Genomic DNA, 24,381 nt, shown 5'->3' on the forward strand with positions numbered 1-24,381 from the left:
TTTACAATACAGTTAGCATGATAGCCTAATCAAAACGATGCTTCTCATCTTTACTAACAAACTAGAACAAAGGAATCAAAAGGATGAAAAATGGTTCCATAATTTGAATGATCCATCTTTTTTCTGTTCCTGCCGCCTAGTCTTCTGGCAGGCCTATAGCTGGGCGACTGTAGGAGGAGAGAGAGGAGGCTGCCCTTTAACACTGCATCAGCTGGGCTCTGGCATGGCAGTAATCCACTGCAGGCTGCGGGTAGCTCCAAAATAACACCATGCTCTGGGATGCAATTAATTGCCATGTTGGGGGAATCGCTCAAATCTTTTCCAAGATGGTGGATTTACTAGACGCCTTCATCTCCTCGTTCGCCATGCAAAACGGGCTTTAATAGAGATTTATACGGGCGAAGTAGAAATAAATTCAAGCATTGATAATGAGGTGGGCGAGAACAATTTCAACTCCAGTAGTGTTCGATTGGTAAGAAAAAGGTTTAGGGGAAGTTAAGAGGTCGAGGACAGAGAGATTAGCATTAAAAATTCCCAGTGCAGTTAAAAATGAAAGCTAATTATGTTACAAAAATGGAAGGGAGTGGAGACGAAAGAGAGCGGAGAAAGACAGAGAGGGAGAGAGAGAGAGAGAGGTAGTGAGAGAAAGAAAAAATAAGTAGAAAGAGAGAGAGGTAGAGAGGAGAGAGAGGGAGAAAGAGAGAGAGAGAGCGGGGAAAGATGAGAGAGAGAGGAAAGAGGTAAAGAGAGAGGAGGAGAGAGAGAGAGAGAGAGAGAGAGAGAGAGAGAGAGAGAGAGAGAGAGAGAGAGAGAGAGAGAGAGAGAGAGAGAGAGAGAGAGGAGAGGTAAAGAGAGGAAAGGGGAGAGAGAGAGAGAGGGAGGGGGAGAGGTAAAGAGAGGAAAGGGGGAGAGAGAGAGAGAGCGAGAGAGAGAGAGAGAGAGAGAGAGAGAGAGAGAGAGAGAGAGAGAGAGAGAGAGAGAGGGAGAGGGAGGGGAGAGTAAAGAGGGAGAGGGGGAAGAGAGAGAAAGGGGGTAAAGAGAGAGAGAGAGAGAGAGGGGAGAGAGAAGAGAGAGAGAGAGAGAGAGAGAGAGAGAGAGGGGGTAAAGAGAGGAAAGGAGAGAGAACGCCAGTGTCTCAGGGTAACGGAGTCTAGAGAGAGAGGGGGGTAAAGAGAGGAAAGGGGAGAGAGAGGGAGAGAGAGGGGGAGAGGTAAAGAGAGGAAAGGGGGAGAGAGAGGGGGGTGAAGAGAGGAAAGGGGAGAGAGAGAGAGAGAGAGAGAGAGAGAGAGAGAGAGAGAGAGAGAGAGAGAGAGATGAGAGAGAGATGAAGAGAGAGAGAGAGAGAGAGAGAGATGAAGCGGTGAGAGAGAGAGAGAGAGAGAGAGAGAGAGAGAGAGAGAGAGAGAGAGAGAGAGAGGAGAGAGAGAGAGAGAGAGAGAGTCTCAGGGGGGTAAAGAGAGGAGAGAGAGAGAGAGAACGTCAGTGTCTCAGGGGTAACGGAGAGAGAGAGAGAGAGAGGGGGAGAGGTAAAGAGAGGAAAGGGGGAGAGAGAGAGGGAGAGAGAGAGGGGGAGAGGTAAAGAGAGGAAAGGGAGAGAGAGAGAGAGAGAGAGAGAGAGAGAGAGAGAGAGAGAGAGAGAGAGAAAGAGAGAGAGAGAGAGAGGGAGAGAGAGAGAGAGAGAGAGAGAGAGAGAGAGAGAGAGAGAGGGGGGAGAGGTAAAGAGAGGAAAGGAGAGAGAGAGAACGCCAGTGTCTCAGGGGTAACGGAGCCTAGAGAGAGAGGGGGGGGGGTAAAGAGAGGAAAGGGGAGAGAGAGGGAGGGAGAGGAAAGGGGAGAGAGAGAGGGAGAGAGAGAGGAAAGAGAGAGAGAGAGAGAGAGAGAGAGAGAGAGGGAGAGAGAGGTAGCGAGAGGAGGAAAAAAGAAGAAAAGGAAAGACGATAGTGAAAGTTGGAGTGGAGACATTGAGAGGGATAGCGTGAGGTCCTGTGTGGACTCAGCAGACCATCACATCTCCAGAACAGTACAGGGGGAAAAACCAATTAATCACCATTTGGGTTCCTTTGGCCCAAATCTGGACGAGATGATGAATGTCAGTGGTCTGTGTGACACTGCACACAATCCTGACTATTAATGAGCTTCGCAAATAGGCCAGAACTTCACCGACCAGAATTTCTACTGCTCTTATAAAGAACTTTGGGGTGGGGGTGGAGTGCTGCTACTTTCAAGGTATAGTTTAGAAGTGAAGGGGCATGGAAATTAACCAGTTATTACACTTATCTCCATGGTTACTTACTTAATAATACAATGTATTCGTAATATTCTAAACAGTTTGTTGTTTCTGCAGGCACACAAGATGTTGTTGAGGAATATTATGCAGTGAGTGGGAACATACTGTCAGGTCTATTAAGACTTGAGCGGTGTCCAGTGGTCATCAAAGGTAGCCTGGTGGTTAAGACTTGGCCAGTAACCGAAAGGTTGCTGGTTCAAATCCCTAGGTGAAAAATCTGCAGATGTGCCCTTGAGCAAGGCACCCCCAAATATCCCTGTAAGTTACTTTGGATGAGATCTGCTTAAATGACAGAAAAACTGATATAAAAATGTTGATGGCGCGGCAGAATGAATGAACCTGCCTGCGTCCTTCCTTCATTCTCAGTGACAGTTTGACCGATAACATGTTTGAAATCTGTGCCAGCACTCTTTTCTCAGAACAAACAGAGCAGTGGTAAGAAAATTATGTGCAACCTCTATTGTGCTCCACAGCTCTGGCTAATTGTACATAGCTACATAGCTAAACCAGTGTTAAGATGAGTGAGGAGGGCGGGATAAACACACTGTTAAAGAGCTGCTGATGATAGCATTTAGCGCCCGTCTCTCTGGGAGCGAATGGGATGAAGTTAGCGTAGCATTAGCCAGCTGACAGAGAAGATTGCTAATGTAATGACAGAAACTGACAGATGCTGCTGTTAAGGGACGGTGATTAAGGGTAAATTACAGTGCGTCGTAATCATTATCTGTCCTAGCAGCCCATAGAAGACACTTACTGAGCCACTGTTAGAGGTGGGCATAGAGTTAGAACCTGCGCTAGTGATAGGGTTTGCCTCAGACAAACCCGAGGCTTATGGGTATTTTATATAACAGGACTGACTGTAGGTTAGACTGGACTTGCACTCTCACTCAGACAGACATTATATTTCAATGCATCCCTTCATATCAAATGGAAGAGAAATTCCTATGAGAGATTTCTCTGTTCAGACATCAGGATACGACGTAGACATGGTTCACTCACTATGCATTCCACATGTCATAACAACAATACCTGGTCCAGCTCCTGGATCTTGTAGTCTTTGGCCTGCAGGATCTCCAGCACCTTGCGGTCCTTGGCTTCAGCTTTCCATTTCTCTCTGTTGGGGACGCAGAGAAACATAGAAATATAATGTTAATCTATGTCATTCCAGTTCTATGCAGAGTCATACAATCTGTCATTCTATTTCTATGGAGAGAGAGAGAGCGGCAGAGCGGTGAAGTGACTGCGAGGCCCAGAGCTGAAGCATCGTTAGCAGCTCGTCTGCAACAACTCTCTGGTCCTGCTAATGATGATGGGTTTCATTTGGAGGCATAAGGGTGATGTGGTAGTGACAGACCCACTGACAGGATCTAGCATATGGCAAACGACAGCAAACAAGCTCATCTGAGGGGAAATGATAACTTCATTCGTATAATCAACGGGAAAACCCATTCAGTGCACAGGTTTACAGAGTATTGAATGTTATCAGAACAGGGCTCCGGGCAGCCGAGCGGAAATGGAGGAAAACTCGCCTCCCTGCGGACCTGGCATCCTTTCACTCCCTCCTCTCTACATTTTCCTCCTCTGTCTCTGCTGCTAAAGCCACTTTCTACCACTCTAAATTCCAAGCATCTGCCTCTAACCCTAGGAAGCTCTTTGCCACCTTCTCCTCCCTCCTGAATCCTCCTCCCCTCCCCCTCCTCCCTCTCTGCAGATGACTTTGTCAACCATTTTGAAAAGAAGGTCGACGACATCCGATCCTCGTTTGCTAAGTCAAATGCCACCGCTGGTTCTGCTCACACTGCCCTACCCTGTGCTCTGACCTCTTTCTCCCCTCTCTCTCCAGATGAAATCTTGCGTCTTGTGACGGCCGGTCGCCCAACAACCTGCCCGCTTGACCCTATCCCCTCCTCTCTTCTCCAGACCATTTCCGGAGACCTTCTCCCTTACCTCACCTCGCTCATCAACTCATCCCTGACCGCTGGCTACGCCCCTTCCGTCTTCAAGAGAGCGAGAGTTGCACCCCTTCTGAAAAAACCTACACTCGATCCCTCCGATGTCAACAACTACAGACCAGTATCCCTTCTTTCTTTCTCTCCAAAACTCTTGAACGTGCCGTCCTTGGCCAGCTCTCCCGCTATCTCTCTCAGAATGACCTTCTTGATCCAAATCAGTCAGGTTTCAAGACTAGTCATTCAACTGAGACTGCTCTTTCTCTGTATCACGGAGGCGCTCCGCACTGCTAAAGCTAACTCTCTCTCCTCTGCTCTCATCCTTCTAGACCTATCGGCTACCTTCGATACTGTGAACCATCAGATCCTCCCTCTACCCTCTCCGAGTTGGGCATCTCCGGCGCGGCCCACGCTTGGATTGCGTCCTACCTGACAGGTCGCTCCTACCAGGTGGCGTGGCGAGAATCTGTCTCCTCACCACGCGCTCTCACCACTGGTGTCCCCAGGGCTCTGTTCTAGGCCCTCTCCTATTCTCGCTATACACCAAGTCACTTGGCTCTGTCATAACCTCACATGGTCTCTCCTATCATTGCTATGCAGACGACACACAATTAATCTTCTCCTTTCCCCTTCTGATGACCAGGTGGCGAATCGCATCTCTGCATGTCTGGCAGACATATCAGTGTGGATGACGGATCACCACCTCAAGCTGAACCTCGGCAAGACGGAACTGCTCTTCCTCCCGGGAAGGACTGCCCGTTCCATGATCTCGCCATCACGGTTGACAACTCCATTGTGTCCTCCTCCCAGAGCGCTAAGAACCTTGGCGTGATCCTGGACAACACCCTGTCGTTCTCAACTAACATCAAGGCGGTGGCCCATTCCTGTAGGTTCATGCTCTACAACATCCGCAGAGTACGACCCTGCCTCACACAGGAAGCGGCGCAGGTCCTAATCCAGGCACTTGTCATCTCCCGTCTGGGATTACTGCAACTCGCTGTTGGCTGGGCTCCCTGCCTGTGCCATTAAACCCCTACAACTCATCCAGAACGCCGCAGCCCGTCTGGTGTTCAACCTTCCCAAGTTCTCTCACGTCACCCCGCTCCTCCGCTCTCTCCACTGGCTTCCAGTTGAAGCTCGCATCCGCTACAAGACCATGGTGCTTGCCTACGGAGCTGTGAGGGGAACGGCACCTCAGTACCTCCAGGCTCTGATCAGGCCCTACACCCAAACAAGGGCACTGCGTTCATCCACCTCTGGCCTGCTCGCCTCCCTACCACTGAGGAAGTACAGTTCCCGCTCAGCCCAGTCAAAACTGTTCGCTGCTCTGGCCCCCCAATGGTGGAACAAACTCCCTCACGACGCCAGGACAGCGGAGTCAATCACCACCTTCCGGAGACACCTGAAACCCCACCTCTTTAAGGAATACCTAGGATAGGATAAAGTAATCCTTCTCACCCCCCTTAAAAGATTTAGATGCACTATTGTAAAGTGGCTGTTCCACTGGATGTCATAAGGTGAATGCACCAATTTGTAAGTCGCTCTGGATAAGAGCGTCTGCTAAATGACTTAAATGTAAATGTAAGTGAATATGCCAAGTGCATGTAGTCTGTCACCCCTATAATAGCATATTATTTTAATGTACATTAAATGACAGTTTCAAAACAAAACACAGAAACCCTCAATATCAAGCAAATATCTGTGCAATAGGCACATAACTGATGTTGTTTAACTCAGGCAAACACATTACAACAAAGAGGGCCTTAAAGAAAAGCAGGTCACAGGAAAAGAAGATAAACCCAAAGTTGTGTGTTCAAACACTCAGCGGGCTCCCTGGGCGCAGGCAGACAGGCAGACAGACACCAGAAGTATGTCAATCAGCACCCCAGTGTCATTTCACTGTTCTCCAGATAAGGTAATTACCAGGACCACATCAAACCTGGAATCCTATTCAGCACACACACACACAAACTTTTTCCCTCGCTCTCTCTCCGCCCCATTGGGCCATGCAGCAGCAGCCTCCTCCAGCAGCATATCTTTCATTCTGGCTGAGGCCTCTTTTCTCCTGTTCACTGTTTGGGGAGCGGAGACAAAAGAATAACGATTGGGGCCAGTTTGTTTCAACAGCTTCTTGAGATCACCAGGGAACCCCCACCTCTCCCTATTCCTCCACCCCAATCCAGGCTCCTCTCCCCCATGCCATGGCTGGCTCTCCCCCCGGAGGGACTTTGAAATGAATGCCTGGTCTCCTCGGAGTCAAGCGCTACCTTGTATCCTTTGCCGTGTTAACCGTGTCCTGAGCAGCCATCCAATCGCTACAAGACCAGCTGGAATCCCCCACAGGCCCGGCGCTTGACTGGAGTCGGCGCAATTATCATGTCAATATACCCGCCGTGTGCAGCGCGGTGCCAGTGTGCTGATAGACTACACACACACACTCTCTGGGTGCATGTTACCTAGGCCCCTGTGGACCAACATGCTTTGTTGGGTTTCCCTAGCCGGAGCTATGGGGGATGGGGAAACTGCCTGAGACACAGACAGAGAGAGGATCCTGAACCTGGCACACATGTTTTCCCCTGAAACCAACTGTCTGAGGCTCCTGCCAACTGACACGCTTTATTTTGTGTCTGATGCTCCAAAAGGCAGGGGAATGTAGAATACAGGCCTACTAGACCTACTACATGAAAAGGAGACAAAATATTGGTATAATTGTCTTTTTTACTACATTTAGCATGAAAAGGACTCCACATCTAGGTCTACTACAGTACATTGAAATGCTTGTTATGAACAGAAATGAACAGTCTTTATTAAGAAATGAAATCCTGCACCACGATTCTTTAGAATCTTCATTCTGTGTACGAGGAGCTTGGTGTGGCTTTACGAAAAAAAAAAAACATTTTGACACAGAATTTTAAATCAAACAACTTTTCCAACAGAAGTTTTTAAAAGAACAGACATGCCTGAACTCACACTACTACCGTGTATGACTGCAGTAGTTGAAATACCTGAACCCCTGTTCTTTCCAACCAGTTCCCATGCTGATGTATTCTGTGAGGCTTAGCCGCCCTCGCAAAAGGTCATCTTCAATCTAACGTTTTATCCCGTTAAAAAACGAAGCACTTGGCAGTGAACGTTTTCCCAGTTTTAGAATGGGAGCCGAGCGAGACTGTTTTCATTAACGTGGGTGGTTTCCATGGCTGAGCAGCTAGACTGGAGATAAGAGGGCTTTAAGGAGCATCTGCACTATTCAGCCGTAAACCCACCAGAATGTCCAAGGTGTCTCGCACACGCAACCTTGGGATAACTTTCAGCAGACGTACTTCCCTACCTACCTCTGTTTCCCTTTGGAGATGGGATTTCTGGGAGATCTTAAAGGCCCTGAACATTTCTTCACAGGTTGTAGTATGGAGATGAGTTACAGGCCATGCTTCCAGAGATATAACGTATGGGTGAGAGGGAACCGTGACATTTCGGAGCAGTTTCAATTACTAACTCACCGTTCGACCACGAGGCTGACGGCCTGGGTCAGGTCCGGATTGGCTACTTGGAGGCGTTTCCATAGGGACCACACAAACTCCTTGTCAGCCTGTGAAAAGAACAAACAATTTCATGGTTATAAGATTTCACGGTTATGAATGATTATACTCAAATCTTATTATTATGACTAAATCAAATCATTATGTTAAAAATGTGGCATGTGGTAGTCTTAATGAACCTCACAGCCACATAACATAGAAATACTGAAATTCATTTCCTATTTCTCGACATCTTTTTCTGAAATAATAACACTATTTCTCACATCTTAAAATGTCATTAGTGAGAGGCGATGTTATAGCAATTCTAAATTAAATACAAATAATTCAATGAGATGCTTGAACATATTAGCATATATGGGGGGGAACAACCCAATCAATAATTCAAATGGCTTGTACAAAACAAAACTTTAGATGTGGTGTGCCTTCTCTAATCATGGTGCTGTCTTTACAGAGAGATTACATTACTGGAGTGTGACCTTCGGCTCAAGGGGAGGCTACATTGACACTTGTCATTATGCACAATTCATGAGTGGGGAGTTAGAGATCAAACCAAAACAGCAGTTAAAGCAGCATATCCCTTATTAATAAAGTGCATCTGATTCTGGACGGTTTTCTCTGCAGCTCTGAAGTAACTAGCGGAGGAGAAGCACTAAACTGATGACAGAAAGAGTCCTGGAAGGCGCAGAGACACCTGAGAGCCTCTGCCCCTGACACATTTCACATTCAAATTCACATTCGCCGCTCCCAAAAACGGCGTTCCATTTTTTTTTCATAAGCTACATTACATTTAATGAGAAACATCTAAAAACTACATTTTCGGCACACTAAAAGATAGAATTATGCCGAATCGACTTAATATAAAATCATCTGTTAAATTATTTTCACATCATCACAAGATGAAAAGTCATCACTCCCACTGGAATCTACTGGTCTCCAATTAGCACATGAATTTTAAAACCCCATTCAAAAGTGTCTAATCAATTATTTACTAAATGGCGGAGGCAGACCTTGGTAGACCATGGGCTGAACATACAAAGTGGAGAGGGCAGAGTCGATCCTTATTGGATGAATAGAGATCTCACCAATCCTGGTCCTGCACTGCCGTTAATGACAAATTAAGAAATGGAGGCCTGACATCAAATAGGTGGTCTCGCTTCTCCTGGCCTATGGCTGCCATTAGCCCTTACATACTGACAGTCAGACTCCTGGCCAGGACCCTCACCACCCATATCAAGGGCTTCTCCACAGTATTAGAGATGTATCGAATGTGTTTTTGATGATCACTGAATTATTAATTGTAATTGCAGACCTTGAAAGACCATGGGCTAAACATACTAAGTGGGCCTGGAATGCAGCCACATATTAATAAAATTAGCATGGTCAAGTAGGAACATTTTCTGGCCGACAGACGGGCCACTTTGTAGTTAATGGTGGTCCTGAGAACGCTGTGCCAGAGAATTTACACATTAATGGCATTTCAAATGCCACGATTTGAATGGTACACGGTACAACTAACACTGTCTAACAGTCACTAAGAGACAGACAGAATCATTGATGCTCTCTCTCTCCCCAGACCACCGAGGAGAAGTGATTCATGTCAATTCAATAGATGAGAAATACAGTAACTGGTTGATGTAATGGAGGCCGTGAGTGACTTCGGTCTGGATCAGGTCTGACAGACAGACCATACAAAGTAGTCCCTTGTAACTCAGTTGGTAGAGCATGATGCTTACAACGCCAGGGTTCTGGGTTCGAGTCCCACAGGGGACCAGTATGAAAATGTATACACTCACTCGCTCTGGATAAGAGTGTCTTGTAAAATCTACAAATGCTGGTCAGTGCTTTATACTGTACCTTGAAAATAGTAATACTCCCTTCAATATATTTTGGGATCATTGGACAGGAAAAGGCACAATTCATTTTTTGTTTGTTTTATTAAACAAGTTTAAAAGATTGACGTTTCAACCTTCAATGGCCTTCTTCGGAATCTCAGAACACATCAAGAAACAATACATTAACTACTGTAAACAAGCAATGATCTATGCTGGACTCAAAAGACAGAGTCTTGTATAGTATAGAGTGAAATATTTGTCCATATATTTGCCCATATACACACACTCACAGAGGTGAGCTTCTCCAAGATGTGCGTGTGAATATGCAAAGTGAGACACTGATTCCAGGTAAATCCACCGTTTATGCTTTTAGGCACCACCTGGTGGCGAGCCTGTAACGACAAGACAGCATCTCTCCATCACAGCATCAGAGAGAGAGAGAGAGAGACTGACTGAGACTCGTTCAGGAGGATGCAACGTTATAGTATGTTCTAGATGGAAATATAATGTGTAGATCAAATGTGTTTGTGATTAACTGGGAGTTCAGTTCTATAAATCAGTTTCTATCTGCAATGTTCTAAACGCTGAAACTCACTGATTAGCCTATGACCCAAATCTGAAATGGTATAGCCTATGGTGCAGGGAATGTGCAGTAGCAAGGAAAAGGGCAAAAAGATGAACTTCATGTAAATCTATCATTGCTATTGTGGTTACAGAGTTAGATGTATTACCTAAGTTGGTGCTGTATGGCTCAGTTGGTAGAGCATGGCGCTTGCACCGCCAGGGTTGTGGGTTCGATTCCCTGGGCCCCCCATATGTAAAAAGAATGTATGCACACATGACTAAGTCAAAGCGTCTTCTAAATATCATATAAGTTACATCTATCAATATTTTCCTATGTTTATTAGGATCTTGCCTTGTGTATTTGTAAGCACTTAGAAACTGTTCACTTGTGAAGTAGCTAACGCAGGTTGAGATGTTGTGTATAAACTGATTTATTTTAAAACACAGAAAATGTTGGCAACAACATAGCTAGATTGTTGACAACATAAACAATACCATCCAGCACAGTCACCTGGCATTGCACTAACTCCTCAGACAAACTCCTCACTTCTTCCTTCAGCAGCATGATGTGACTGCTGTCTCTAGTAGCCATCATAGAGCTGGAAAATAGAAAAAGAAAAGAAAATGATGGAGGCAGTACACATTTTCTCATCAATATACAGTAAGCTTCAGCGTTACAGTAGAAAGCTAGCTAGAGACAACACTATCTAGATATACATTAGATTAGACTGTATAGTAATATCGAGCCCGTAGTGATCAATGTTGTTGCTGCACTATTGATTTGGGAATAACGTTAGAGCTCTAGTGACAGAGACAAGTCAACAGGTGTTACTAATTGTCCTCAAGACTAGTTCCATTCAGCTAGGTGGTCGTCTAATATTACATTTTCGTAGCTAGAAAAGTTAGCTAGCTACATATGGTCCTGTACCGGGAGGACATTTTCGTATGTAGCCTAGCTTCACTTCAACAAAGGACAAAAGGGAGAAGTAACTTTGAAGAGACCATAGAGACTAGCTGGTTTGCCAGTTAGCTAGCGAGCTAACGTTAGCTAGCCTATAACTGAAGTGAAGCACGACCGTGCACTGCAACAGGTGTTATACTCTGTTTAGTTAGCCAGTCGGCGGTAAGTAAACAAAGATTACCTTGGGTGTTGACAACTTTCTCAGTCGGAGAGAGTAGCTAACGTTACAAAGCAAAGTAGGAAGAGCTACCGTTAGCAGCTGGCTAAATTGAACGATAACGTTACATGTCAAAAGTCCATGCATTGAACAGCATCATTGTAGACGGCAAGCATACGTATCCTAAATAACAAGTGTATATTTATCCGTGCATATAGGGTATGTATTGCTGTCTACAAAATATTGCAAAACGAAATGTACACTTTGAGTGAATCACACTGTTGTCAATAGCTACCGAGACGCCTTTTCCATTTCAAACAAGCGCGCTGTTTTCCGTTTTTTACTTCCCCATACGTCAGCGTACTTCCCAAACGTCAGTTTTTACGACACGACAACGTATTAGGAAGTAACTGAAAGCAGCGCTCTAATTGTTTGAAATGTCAAAGCCTGTTGTAAAATACATAGTAGGAGATAACGTATTCATTTTTTGATGAATATGTCCTTTAGTAAAGTCAATCACACTGTAATTGGTGTGTTAAGGGGAAATGCATGCATACAGCCACAGACCCCACTATCAGTGTAGCCTACTGCATTTGCCTACTCTGTCTTCTCCTTTTTACAGTTAATTACTTACCACTTGTCCTACTTTTTAGTTTGATAATTGTTTATCATTTGCATTTAGTATGAATGTTTAACATTCTTGGTATGGGAAAAATATGCTGTTTTGCTGGACATGCAGCAACATATGGATGGACTCATGCTTTGCATGCACTGTAATGAGTGGCCAGGCATGAAAGATGAGAAGAAATACTACAATGAAGAAATATGAGGACTGGCAACTCTGTTGTTCATTCACACAAATGTTGGTTCATCTGCTCTCTCTGTTTGTCTGGTCCTTCTGCCTGCCCGGCTGAGAAAAAGGAAAGACAGAGAAAGAAAGAAATAAATCAATTGACTTAGCACGATTAGGCTGTTCCTTGACCCACAAGCAGTGCCTCTCATTAGGATCCTCATTTGTGGAGTGGTTTCAGAGGCAGTAGACTGGCGCGTAATGCGCAACATCTGCCCTGTTAGACTTGCACAGACGGACACATGGCATTTATACTGTATGAATCAGATTTTCTCTTCTCCTCTTGCCTGCCTCCCAACAAAGCTCCTTGTTTAATGGAGATGGTGACCAATCATCCATTTAGAGCCTGATTCTGGATCTGGATCACTGGAAAATGGGTTTGTTTCCCACTTTATATCATTACAGAGGAGGACAAACGTCACCAGTGACTTTCTATGGGGTCCCAATCAGTGATTAGATGTATGACTAATTCAGGCCCATTACATCCAGATATCAGGTGCATGCACAGTTAGAAATAAATTGCCACTCTATCGCTGCGTTCACAAAGGCAGCCCAAGTCTGATTTTTTCCCACTAATTGGTCTTTTGACCAATCACATCAGATCTTTTCACATCAGCTATATTACAGAGCTGATCTGATTGTTCAAAAGACCAATTAGTGAAAAAAGATCAGAATTGGGCTGCCTGTCTAAATCCAGCCAATGTCATCCACAAACCTCCAAAGTAAATATGATTAAATAACAATTGCAACATCCTGTGTAAAAGGAGCCATGTCATTTTAGTAATAAGTATAGGCCTATTTTATATAACATAATACCTCACATCCAGAAAATATGATCCAATGTTTTTGGCTGAAGCCCCCTATTCACACACATCCCCTTTTCATGTTATTTGGCCCTCATCGTTTCCAATACAGGTTACATTACTGCAACATGTTCCACCATGTTTTGACAGTGTGTCTTACACGGTCTCTGAGGATGTCTGGAGCAGTGTGTCTCCCCTTTTAAGTGTTTGTTGTCTGTCCTCTTAATGATAGATTAATCTACATCTGAGGAACATTTTACGCACATAAAACGCAGCTCTCAGCCAGACCCCTTCATCTCACCACTGATGTGTGCTTCCTGCATTTGAAAATAAAAAATACTTTTTCAAGTCCTGACTGACTGAACACAAACGCTTGTTGTCTTTTGATTTGGCTCCCGTTCGTCTTTCATCACACCGTTTTAAGATGTGTGACAGGTTATATAGTTTTATTTAAGTTCCTTATTCCGAGAAAAACAGGTGTTCCCGTGTGCAGTGTGTGTGTGCCCAGTTCTCTCCGGGTACAATATACTGCCTGTGAGTCATCCTGAAATGTTAGTTGAGAAATACATCCAGTATACCATCTCTTTATGTTGTCCTCCTCCTCTCCCGTCAATTACAGACTAGTGTCTCGTGACAGACTGTTTCATAAATGTAGCACATGGTTTTGGGTGCAAAGATTAATTATACAGGACTTATGTGTTATTTTCAGGCTTACTGTGAATTAAGGACATTGTATTGTCACTATAAATTGATGGAGCATAAGAAAATCCCTCACATAGCATATGCAGTGATATGTAAGTCAGAAGAACATTATGTTAAAGATGTTCAATTGACTCTTGTCTTGTGAGTCGAGTGTCTTTGAGGCCACTCAGCCCTAATTGCCACCAGTGTTCTGATGTGACGAGCCAGCCCATAAAATGAGTAGGCTTTACACTGTGGCAGTCCCAATGAGCATACTGTTCTCTTGCCTTCTCTCTCCACAGAGCCACACAGACAGAGAACAGTGAATAAAATAAAATCAGCACGGATGTGGAGAAACAACACGGAATCTTGATCATGCAAATGCCTCCATCTGCATGAAAATTTCAGGAAACAAGTGACAAGCACCTGGTTGGCTGAGAAGGAGTGAGGGAGGAAGGGAAGCCGAGCCTGGAAGCGAGCGACATTCCGTGGAGAATTCCCGGGGAAGTATAATTGTCTCCGCCTGCCACCTCAGGTAGGAGGACTGTCGTCTGCATAATAACGTTACCTTTGATTCCAACTGAGGGAGGTGAGAACCAACAGAACGAACAGGGGGGCTTACTATCACGCTGACTAAAGAGTCACAAGTCGTGTTGCCTTTGAAGATACACAGGAAGTACAAGTGTCAGCTGGGATGTCAATTTGAACTCTGTTTAGCGGAATGTCTCTCTCATTCCAGAATGGAAATGAGATTCCAACCTGTGAGAGCACTTAGTCTCATATGACATCACAGTCACTTTGCTGCTCCACTGAGGGCTCTGTTCTCTGAGATGGGTTTCATTACAGAAGTGTGGGTGGCTAATCTGATGAATATGGATGGGTGGATATGACATTGGGTGGCTTTTTAACGTGAACGGCTGTATATAGCTCACTTTTTGGAATATCTGCAAATATTCATGAACTTGGATGTTTAAAATCTGCTGAGAATTTTGGACATTGTGACAGTGTGGAAAAAATGAAACACCCTGCAGCTAGTTTTCTCAACTGGACTAGAGAATGATATCAGTCGCTCAGTCTTGACATCAAGCATGAGCCATTCTCATGTTCAACCTTGTGGGAACTCGCGCCTCAAGTCTCATAATACCCAATGACAGAGAGGCCATTGATTCCCCCCTCTTCACCCCTCTCCCACACTAAACCTATCTGTGTACCTAAATCAGACAACTATAGTGCCCCCCACACACACACACACACACACACACACACACACACATCCCCCCCAGCACAAGCCCCTCAGTTCAGCTCCGGTTCTGGCCCTCTTCTTAACTCCCATCTGATGACCTTCTGAGCCATCCTCAGCAGACAGGCCCTGCTAATAATGGGAGGATTGATGAGAGGAGAGCCAACTTCCTGGGAGGCCACCGTGGGAGGGGGCGTAGTGTCATGAGCCCGGGTCCAAGCTTACCCATGGCTCACCCATGTGGCGTGCCACTCCCCCCTGGTATAGTGTGGGAAAGAGGAGTCTGACTATTTCTCCCAGGGCTCTGCATTGGTAGGCCTTGTCTTGTCCTTGGCTGGGTACTGACTGACTGAGAGGGCATAGCAAGGTAGTGAGGTTGTGTTTGAGTTCGCATTTCCCTCGAGAAGTAGCATGTAGGGCCTGGCGGTCAGATACTGTACAGAGAGAGAACATGTGACGACTTCACCGTGGAACATTGAGCACGCTATTGAAACTATGGTTTATCATCTTTTAGGTATTTTCTACTAAAGGGTACATACATTTGAATTCAGTCACTTTTTTTTGACTGCATCCCTTTTGATTTGAACAAAACCTTCCATACATATTATGTAGAAGTGGTCAGAAAGTTAGTTTTTGGACCTGAACGCCAGAACATTAAAGAGATAAAGGTGCTCAATAAATGTTCAGATCGGTTGATAACCCTGTTTCTAAGCTGTAAAATGATATCAAACTCAACTGTTTATCTTTTCCAGTGATAAAAACATGGATGTCTCATGGTATGGTGGGGTATGCAAAATGGGTCAACTTTGAGCACATCTATCTCCTGAATGTTTTAGCATTCAGGTCCTGAAACTCACATTCTGACCACTTCTTCCATGAACAAACATGTACAGTATGGAAAGTTTTATTTTTTTATCAGAAGGGATGCTCTCAAAAAGTAATTGAATTCAAATGGATTTACCCTAAAGTGAGGAGATAAAAAGAAAATGGCTGAGATGGAAATAGATATACAGGTATCTGCCAAAATGAAGGAAACACCAACATAAAGTGTCTTAATATTGTGTTGGACCACCACAAGCTGCCAGAACAGCTTCAGTGCATCTTGGCAGAGATTCTACAAGTGTCTGGAACTCTATTGGAGGGATGTGACTCCATTCTTCCACGAGAAATTACATAATTTGGTGTTTTGTTGATGGTGGTGGAAAACACTGTCTCAGGCGCCGCTCCAGAATCTCCCATAAGTCTTCAATTTGGTTGATGTCTGGTGACTGAGACACACAGACACACACACCCTTTAAACCCTCTAAGTTCCTTTGAGAAGTCACTGAGATCTCTTCTTCTAGACATGGTAGACAAAATAATGGGCCACTGGGCATTTTTCTAGCCTGTATGACCAAGTGATCAAGAGTTTTCTTTATTTTGTCAGTTACCTGTATATTTGGAGAGACAGATACACGACTGTCAGGCGCGCGTGACATAACACTTCAATTACACTCAACATAGACCTTGGGAGTCAGACATGTGCAGTACAAGCCTAGTTCATGAAACTTCCAAGTAATGAACAGTGAACCCCAGGAGGTTGGCGGCACCTTAATTGGGGAGAACGGGCTCGTGGTAATGATTGTAGTGGATTCAGTGGAATGGTATCAAACACATCAAACACATGGTTTCCAGGTGTTTGATGCCATTCCACTTGCTCTGTTCCAGACGTTATTATGAGCCCTCAGCAGCACCCACTGCAGTGAACATATTACATCAGAGGTGAGGTGATCATACTGAACATTCTCACAGGTTCAGAATGTCACCGAGCCCCGGCCAAACAGCCCAGAATGTCCTCGCAGAAAGCTGTCAGTCGGAGCAGAATTAGAGCAGGTGTGTGTGGTGCCCGATTATGGTCCCTCCCCTTTCCGCTCCCCTCTGCCTTCCATGACATGATAGAATTTACCTTTTCTCAGTGAGAACTGCTGCTTCCCAGACAGATGGACAGAAACCCAGCGCAGAATGGCCTTGTAGGCTGTGATAGCTGACTGCCATCCCCGGGAGAGGGCCTCCAACTCTGGGTTCAATAGCTCATCATTAATAACCCCTCTGGGTAATTAGTGAGAGAGGTAGGGTCCTGTCATGGGGACAGATAAACCTATATGCATTGCAGAGAGACGGTGTGTGTGTGTGTGTGTGTGTGTGTGTGTGTGTGTGTGTGTGTGTGTGTGTGTGTGTGTGTGTGTGTGTGTGTGTGTGTGTGTGTGTGTGTGTGTGTGTGTGTGTGTGTCAGTGAGACGCGAATTTAGTTTTTGTGCTCTTTTTCAGTAAATGAAGGAGCTTTAAAATATATTTTTAATCCAGATGTCAAACTGTAGAAGGGCTGAGCTTGGACATTCTCCTTACCACTTGCTGAGTAACTTTAATTAGTTGAACTGCCTGTGTTTATAAGCGTAATCAAATTAGACATCCGTGCTTGACAATATGCTAATGGCAGACGAGGTGGCGACTTCACACCAACATGGATGTCTGCAGCATCATTAGTGTAGCCGTTTAATATGTCACAACACTAATCAGCCCTATCATTAACAGTTTGTTTGACATGACGAATAAATTGGGGGAAGAAAAATCACTTTCAAAGCCATATAACATTATTGAGGCCCTTTGAAGCTATCAAAGAGACCCATATCATTATATTACCCCCCCCCCCGAGTTGTAGCACTTCTATTTTCTGGACAATCCTTAAAAGGCTTGTTTTGTTGCTCACGGAGCTATGTAATATCTTGTTTAATTAGCTGGATTTAAGCTCTATCTCCCTAACAAACAGGCATATGGTCTTTATCCTCCCATGGCCTTGGCCCAACCAATGAATATGCATATCCTGGGACCGGAGTTAGCTTGTTACCCCCAGAATGAATTCAGCACAAGTCTAATCCCTGATCTATTATTTACCCCTTGACCAAACATGTGAGTGGGGCTTCTTCTTCCAGACGCTCAACTTGATAGAAATGACTGCCTTGGGATTCCACTCTCACTAGGTCCAAAAGTAGAGACTGAGAAGCCAGTCACTGACTGCTCTCTCTCTCTATATATCTTCTCTCCACCCTCCTCTCTCCCCTTCCTCTCTTGACTCTTGAGATGCCTCAGTCAAACGTTGAACAGCAAACCCCTGGTAAAAACAAGTGCACAGTGAAACATTAATGAGAGACAGCACACGTCAGAGGATCAGCAGAGGGACACAACTTAGGAAACATGTGGGAAACATGGGGGAAACATGGGGGAAACATCAGTGTCCTCAAGCATTCCTTCCTCCTGCTGTACTGGAGCAACTTGATGCACTAGTTTGAATTCTGAAGCATCTCACTCATCTCTAAGCCCTTTTGTGTGTGTGTGTGTGTGTGTGTGTGTGTGTGTGTGTGTGTGTGTGTGTGTGTGTGTGTGTGTGTGTGTGTGTGTGTGTGTGTGTGTGTGTGTGTGTGTGTGTACACACTCTACTATAGTCCTCACAAGAATAGTAAACCAACTAAAATTCAGAAAAGTGAGGACATTTTTCCGGTCCTCACTTGTAAAAAATACTATTTTAGTCTTAGGGGTTAAGGTTAGGGGTAAGTGGTTAGGTTTGGAGTTGGAGTTGGGGTAAAGGTTAGGGAAAATAAGATTTAGAATCGGAATCAATATGTGTGTGTGTGTGTGTGTGTGTGTGTGTGTGTGTGTGTGTGTGTGTGTGTGTGTGTGTGTGTGTGTGTGTGTGTGTGTGTGTGTGTGTGTGTGTGTGTGTGTGTGTGTGTGTGTGTGTGTGTGTGTGTGCGGTTGAGCGAAATCTGAGTTTGCTCACCATAATGTGAACTGAAAAATATTATGTGGGTACTGGGTACAGTATATGTAAACATTGAAACGAAGTTAAGTCAACTTTGGAGTATAACTAGCATCACCTTGAAAGCTTGATAGGGCCTATACAAAATATATGATAACATTTTTCGATGTAATAATTATTGTTTTATGAATTTGGAACCTTTAATGTTTCAAATATTTAGTTAATTTAATTGAGAATTAATTTTCCCATGATGAAATATTTTGATAATACCTAATTTAGCCTACTAACAACCATTTCCCATAAACAAACAGAACAACAGGTTACAGTAGGCTATTTAACGGGATCCTATCTCTTACGGGAAATACAAGTACAAGTGTTTCGTAAATTATAAAAGGCTAAGCACCTCTCCGTGATTTTTCATGTCCGCAGGGTAGGGGTTTAGTCGAGTTGGCGCATTGTCACACACAGATGTGCCTCTCTACCCTGACACAACACCGTGACGGACTCAAACTCAAGACCCACAGTCACTCAGGTTACATTCACAAGGCGTATAACAGCCCCGAGAGTCCTGTCAGATTGTGTACCGCTGGAGCCCAACTTCCAGAAGCCACTTTCCTAATTCTCCAACCAAGCCTTATCGTCCGGGACGTGTCCTCGGAGCATACAGCTGATTTAGCAGAATAAATATCGGAGAGAGCCCGGGTCGGGACTAGGGAAAACTGTCTTCTCCTCACAAGCATAGATTTATTCGCCTTTTTTTTCCCGAAGACGCTGTCAGCGATTTCCCTCGGCATCTCCCGGTTCACGTTTTGGAAGGGGACAGTCGTGCCTCTGCCTGCATTCATATCCCGAGACCGACGGTGTGTTCCAAAGCAACGTATTCTGTTCTGCTCTGACAAGGAACGTATTTTCTCATTGAACCAGACAGTGTTCATTTCTCAGGATCAAAACCTGAAACGAAGACGCGTCTCCGTTTTCAATCAAATGTCACAAAGCTGTTATTGCGCACGAGTCAATACTTTTCTTGCGGGGACGACGCCGACTTTTTAATTACTTCAGACTGTAATATATCAGGGGAGAAGTCCCCACTTGAGGGCGAAATCAGACATTCGAGGACGGCAAGTTCGAGAGCCCAGGACCCGTGTCTTCCATAAACAACATGCAGAAATGGTAAATATGATTTTGAAACTGTTTACCCATTCAAATGAAGCCCTGCATCAGGTATGGAGCTGGATTACAAACATTGATATAACTTTTTCTAACAGGCGCCTGGCCTGTATGGCCTATTATTGCCCCAAGAAAGTTGTAAATAATTAATGCACACAAATAATTCATGCATTCATGATATTTTGTTTACTCTTTCCACATACTTTACAAATATTATATTTTGTTTTGGATATAGGCAATATTTAAAATAGGCTTTTATAGACTGTTATTATAATACAACTTCTATTTAGCCTACCTTATGTGAATCTTATTCAATCAACATGTTGGTGGCCCATATAAAACTCCTCACTGCAACGCACATTATTATAACATTATTATAACTTATATAAATGAGAATTAATATTATTTTAGGCGTTACAATTTTGTTGTTTTGTGTTTCTTGATCTTGAAAATGGAGCTGTGTGAATTTACCCCTAGTGCCCATTATTGAGCACAGTCAGACAGACAGTTTAACCATACTGAAACTTTTTACAAAATGTCCCGAACATATTTTCCCCCCTCTTAAATTTATGAACGTACACGGTCAGTGATAATTGTCACGATGTCACTTTCAGATCATGTTGATTGTTAGAGCGTGCATAACGATTATACAGGGACATTTTTCAGTGTCAACTACTCACTCCAGTCTTTGGCCTACACAATATAGCCTACCTTTGATTAAACAAATGATGATAGAATACACAACAAAATATACTATTTTAAATGCTATTTTAAAGATGACACCATGTAAAGCAATGTAAAACATCATCAATAGTACATTTCTGTATATATTTACACAGTGCTATATCAAAAACGTATCATAACAAAAACAAATCCCACTATTTTGCACTCTCAATTTGAACCCTTTCCAAACAGAACTTTATCATTTTGTAAACATTTCCATATGATGAATATATTCCTGTGTTACACATTTAACATGCACGTAGTACTAATGGGTTGAAATACTTGAACAACTTTTGAAGTGACTTTTAAGTGATTAATGTGTGATACAGTGATACTCGTAGCTCTTGGCTTGGTTTCATTTGGTTTCCTAGAGTGTACCAGGAAATTGTGCAGCTTCCTAAAAACAAACAAACACACAGCCTACAGCTGTGAATTTGATGTTATTATAAGATGTTTTCAGTTTTATTAAATACAGTAGTTTTTAGGTGTTTTTATGTCTTGACTTGAGGGCCCCCCCCAAAAAAATTGTGCGTATCAGAAAAACTATTTTTGCAACAGCTGGTTGAGTACATGTATACAATCTAAAATACATTGTATTGTGGAAGACTGAACCATTTACAATGTATTAGCGTACAGTGTTAATACATTCTCTCTGTCATGCATTCATGTAGCCTACGTGTGTGTCTATGTCTATGTGGCCTTGCTTCCACCTTCCCTATAAGTCAGGCAATCGGAGTTGAGCAGAACACAGAGGCATTTCATGCCAGAGTAACACATTTCTACATGGACATTTCTGAAGGGTAGAGGAGTCGGGAGAGAGGTAGAGAGAAAAAGATCACAGGCCCCTTCTACACCACAGAAAAGAGCCTGTTCCCTCCTTCACTTTGACTGCTCCACTCAGTTTATAGGTTCAGCGCTGTGCATAATGTTTAGTCCTAATCTGGGGAGCCTGTCAGTGATGTTTCATGGTTGTGCTGCAGTCAGAGATGCCTATTTGCATTCCAGGAGTATTATTTGATTACTTTTATCTGCTGCTGCTACTAGCCTGGGCCTTTTCACATGCATTTCATCTTGCCTGCCATGTCGCAAGTCGACACTCTGTCGTTCTCTCTCTCTCTCTCTCTCTCTCTCTCTCTCTCTCTCTCTCTCTCTCTCTCTCTCTCTCTCTCTCTCTCTCTCCCTTTCTCTCTGTCGAGGTTCAGACAAGGAAAGGACAGGGCAAGTAAAGTAGAGGACGGGAGAGAAGGAGAGCTAAAAAGGGAAGGGGGGTAAAGAAAATAAGACAAAAGTAGAAGATTGGAAAAGACAGTAAAAGTGATACATGGAACGAAGAGTGAAGGGAGGGAGAAGACAATGAAGAAGCAGGAGCACTTCTTCCATGTAGCAGACAGAGAAGCTCAGGGCCAGAGTTGTCAGACAGCAGTGGCGGTGGGCTGGGATTCCTCTGGGCCTTGACTGAGGAGTTGGAGAGGGGAGCTGCTGGTTAGTCTTGAAGAGGGGAGCTGCTGGTTAGCCGGTTCAATAATCTCATGGACAGGTAGGGCCAGTCTGGACCCCCTGAGAGCCAGTGTTAATGAAGAGCAGGGCTGCTTGGTGCTCTCTTGCTCTGACCCCGCGCCGCCTGTCCCCACCGCCTGGATCATTTGATCTCTCTCTTCTTTTCTCTCCTCTTTAAGGAGTTTTTATGGTATTTTTTTCCCTCTCTCCCTCCTTGTTCTCTCTTCATTGAGACTGGGTGTTAAGTGATGAGGTTGAACCGATTTAAAAATATGGCGGTGTTTTCTCTCTCATTTGAGTGTCTTTTGTGATGAGAAGGGATTGTGTGTGTGTGCGCGTGTATGTGTATGTGTGTATGAACCGACGCCTCATGTCTCCATGTACACTTTTTGCCATCACCAAGATACTTTTGTCAACAAAGGGCAGGAGACAGATAGAGGGAGGGGGGGAAAGAGGCAGGGAAATAAAGGGAAGTGTGTCACCCAGACAGGTATCTACTGCTTCTACCCGTTCTGCTCAAACAACCCAGAAACACATCAATAACCCAGAAACACAACAACAATGCTCTTGTTTACTCAGTGGAGGGGTGGAACACCATGCCACACACATACACACTTTTCTATTGCTCTCCTGTGTGGACCAAATAATTGATTCCTATCCAAAATCCTATTTTCCCTAACCCTAAATCTAGGGTGTGAATCTCCCAGTCAGACACCCCAGGGAGTCCGTCTATAGGTGTCTGTTAAGGGAAGGATTGAGTGGAAGCTGCTTCAGGCTTTGTGTCTTCGTGACTTTATTACTTGCCTGATGTCTCATTTTCATATGAAGGTTCAGTTCGTCTTAAGCAATGTTTTTGTTGTAATTTGGCTCCTCCTCAGCTTTTGTAGAACCACAACATTTCACATTGACAACCTCCCTTCAAATCAAATGGTATTTGTCACATGCACCCAATACAACAGGTGTAGACTTTACTGTGAAATGCCCTTTCCTTAACCTTAACCCTAAACCTAACCCTAACTCTAAAGCTATACCTACTGTAACCCTAACCTTAATTCTAACCCTAACCCTAATTGTAATCCTAAACCTAACCTCTCAGCCTAAAATAGCATTTTGTCTTGTGGGGACCGGTAAAATGTCCCCCATGTCCGAATTGTCATGTTTTACTACCCTTGTGAGGAATTCTGGTACCCACAAGGATAGTTAAACAAAAGACACACACAACCTGATATCTCCCTGCTCCTCTCCACTCGTCCACTCTTCTAATAAAGCCTTGGTGTTAGCGATAGTGTGTCTTGGCAATGATAGAAAAGGTCATATTTTGAGAGAAAGGGGTTCTGAACGTCTTGGTGGCTGGAGACAAAAGCCTTTGAAAAGGACACTGAAACCGAAGCTGCAGGCATTAGGACTAAACAAAGATACTGTGAAATCTTCAAACAAATTAGATCTCAGGCAGTAACTTAATAAAAAGCACAGTGGGAGATGTACTTGATTTAAAACAATATACATTTGGTAGACATTAATTACCTTTTTCCCCCAGCGCGGAGGGAAGAAAATCAAATACACACACACTTGCATAGACTTTCTCCAATTCCCTCTTAAGACATTCTACCATTTGGACACACTTTTCCACCCCAGGTTTCAAATGAATAAGTGAAATGATAGTTTTTACATGAAGATTTAAGATGTGTTTTGTCTTGCAGGCGTAATTGTCCTCTAGTTAATATCTCTGTGAAGAGTTTTAAAAGGACAATACCGTCGATGTGTATCAGATCACAAGCCGAGTCTTAAGACTAGAAGCTGGGAGAAATGTTTGAGCTGTAAAATGACACTTGTTTGCGTACAGTTAAGTATTTCTCCAAAAAATGCAATGAAGCGCATACATACAGGACTAGTCACTTTTTTAAAGTGAGGTTAGTCTAGACGTTGTATGTATCCCATCTTAATAATACATGAATATGTTTCAAATTGGTGAGTAACGCTAAGTAATCAAAGGAGAACTCAACTAACTGTTCTGTTTTACAGTAAAGGTTTGGACTGTTACTTTAAACATGCACAAGGCGTGTGCATTACACTCCCACAAACTCTTTATTTGTTCAAGAGGAGAAATGATAGCAGCCATTCAGACCAACTGCGGTGCTGCTGAGAAATACACGACTGCGCGGTTTATATTTTATTTTACCGTGTCACGGAACACACAGTCACCATTCCTTTACGATTCGGACGTCATTTTGCACTGGGCCTAATTGATTTTGCACAGAACTAATTATGGGCCGCCAGTGTAAAATAAACACTTCAATGTCACCGGGTTGGCTAGGGAATGATCGGTAGGGAAATTACAGTT

At 44.0% G+C, this 24,381-nt stretch overlaps 1 protein-coding gene across 1 annotated transcript in view; it reads right to left on the minus strand.

Annotated features, from left to right (window-relative positions):
* Positions 1 to 11,641, minus strand: part of LOC127922104 (centlein-like) — a 12,465-nt gene extending 824 nt beyond the window's left edge. Inside the window, exons 1-4 of the mRNA XM_052505777.1 lie at positions 11,582 to 11,641; positions 10,680 to 10,767; positions 7,734 to 7,822; positions 3,317 to 3,401 (exon numbers count right to left, since the gene is read on the minus strand). Coding sequence (XP_052361737.1) covers positions 3,317 to 3,401; positions 7,734 to 7,822; positions 10,680 to 10,767; positions 11,582 to 11,598 — 279 coding nt within the window. The 5' untranslated portion in view covers positions 11,599 to 11,641. The remainder of the gene's footprint in view (positions 1 to 3,316; positions 3,402 to 7,733; positions 7,823 to 10,679; positions 10,768 to 11,581) is intronic.
* Positions 11,642 to 24,381: the final 12,740 nt, after the last annotated feature.

Source organism: Oncorhynchus keta, unplaced genomic scaffold, assembly GCF_023373465.1.
Source record: "Oncorhynchus keta strain PuntledgeMale-10-30-2019 unplaced genomic scaffold, Oket_V2 Un_contig_24616_pilon_pilon, whole genome shotgun sequence".
NCBI classification, from domain to species: Eukaryota; Metazoa; Chordata; class Actinopteri; order Salmoniformes; family Salmonidae; genus Oncorhynchus; species Oncorhynchus keta.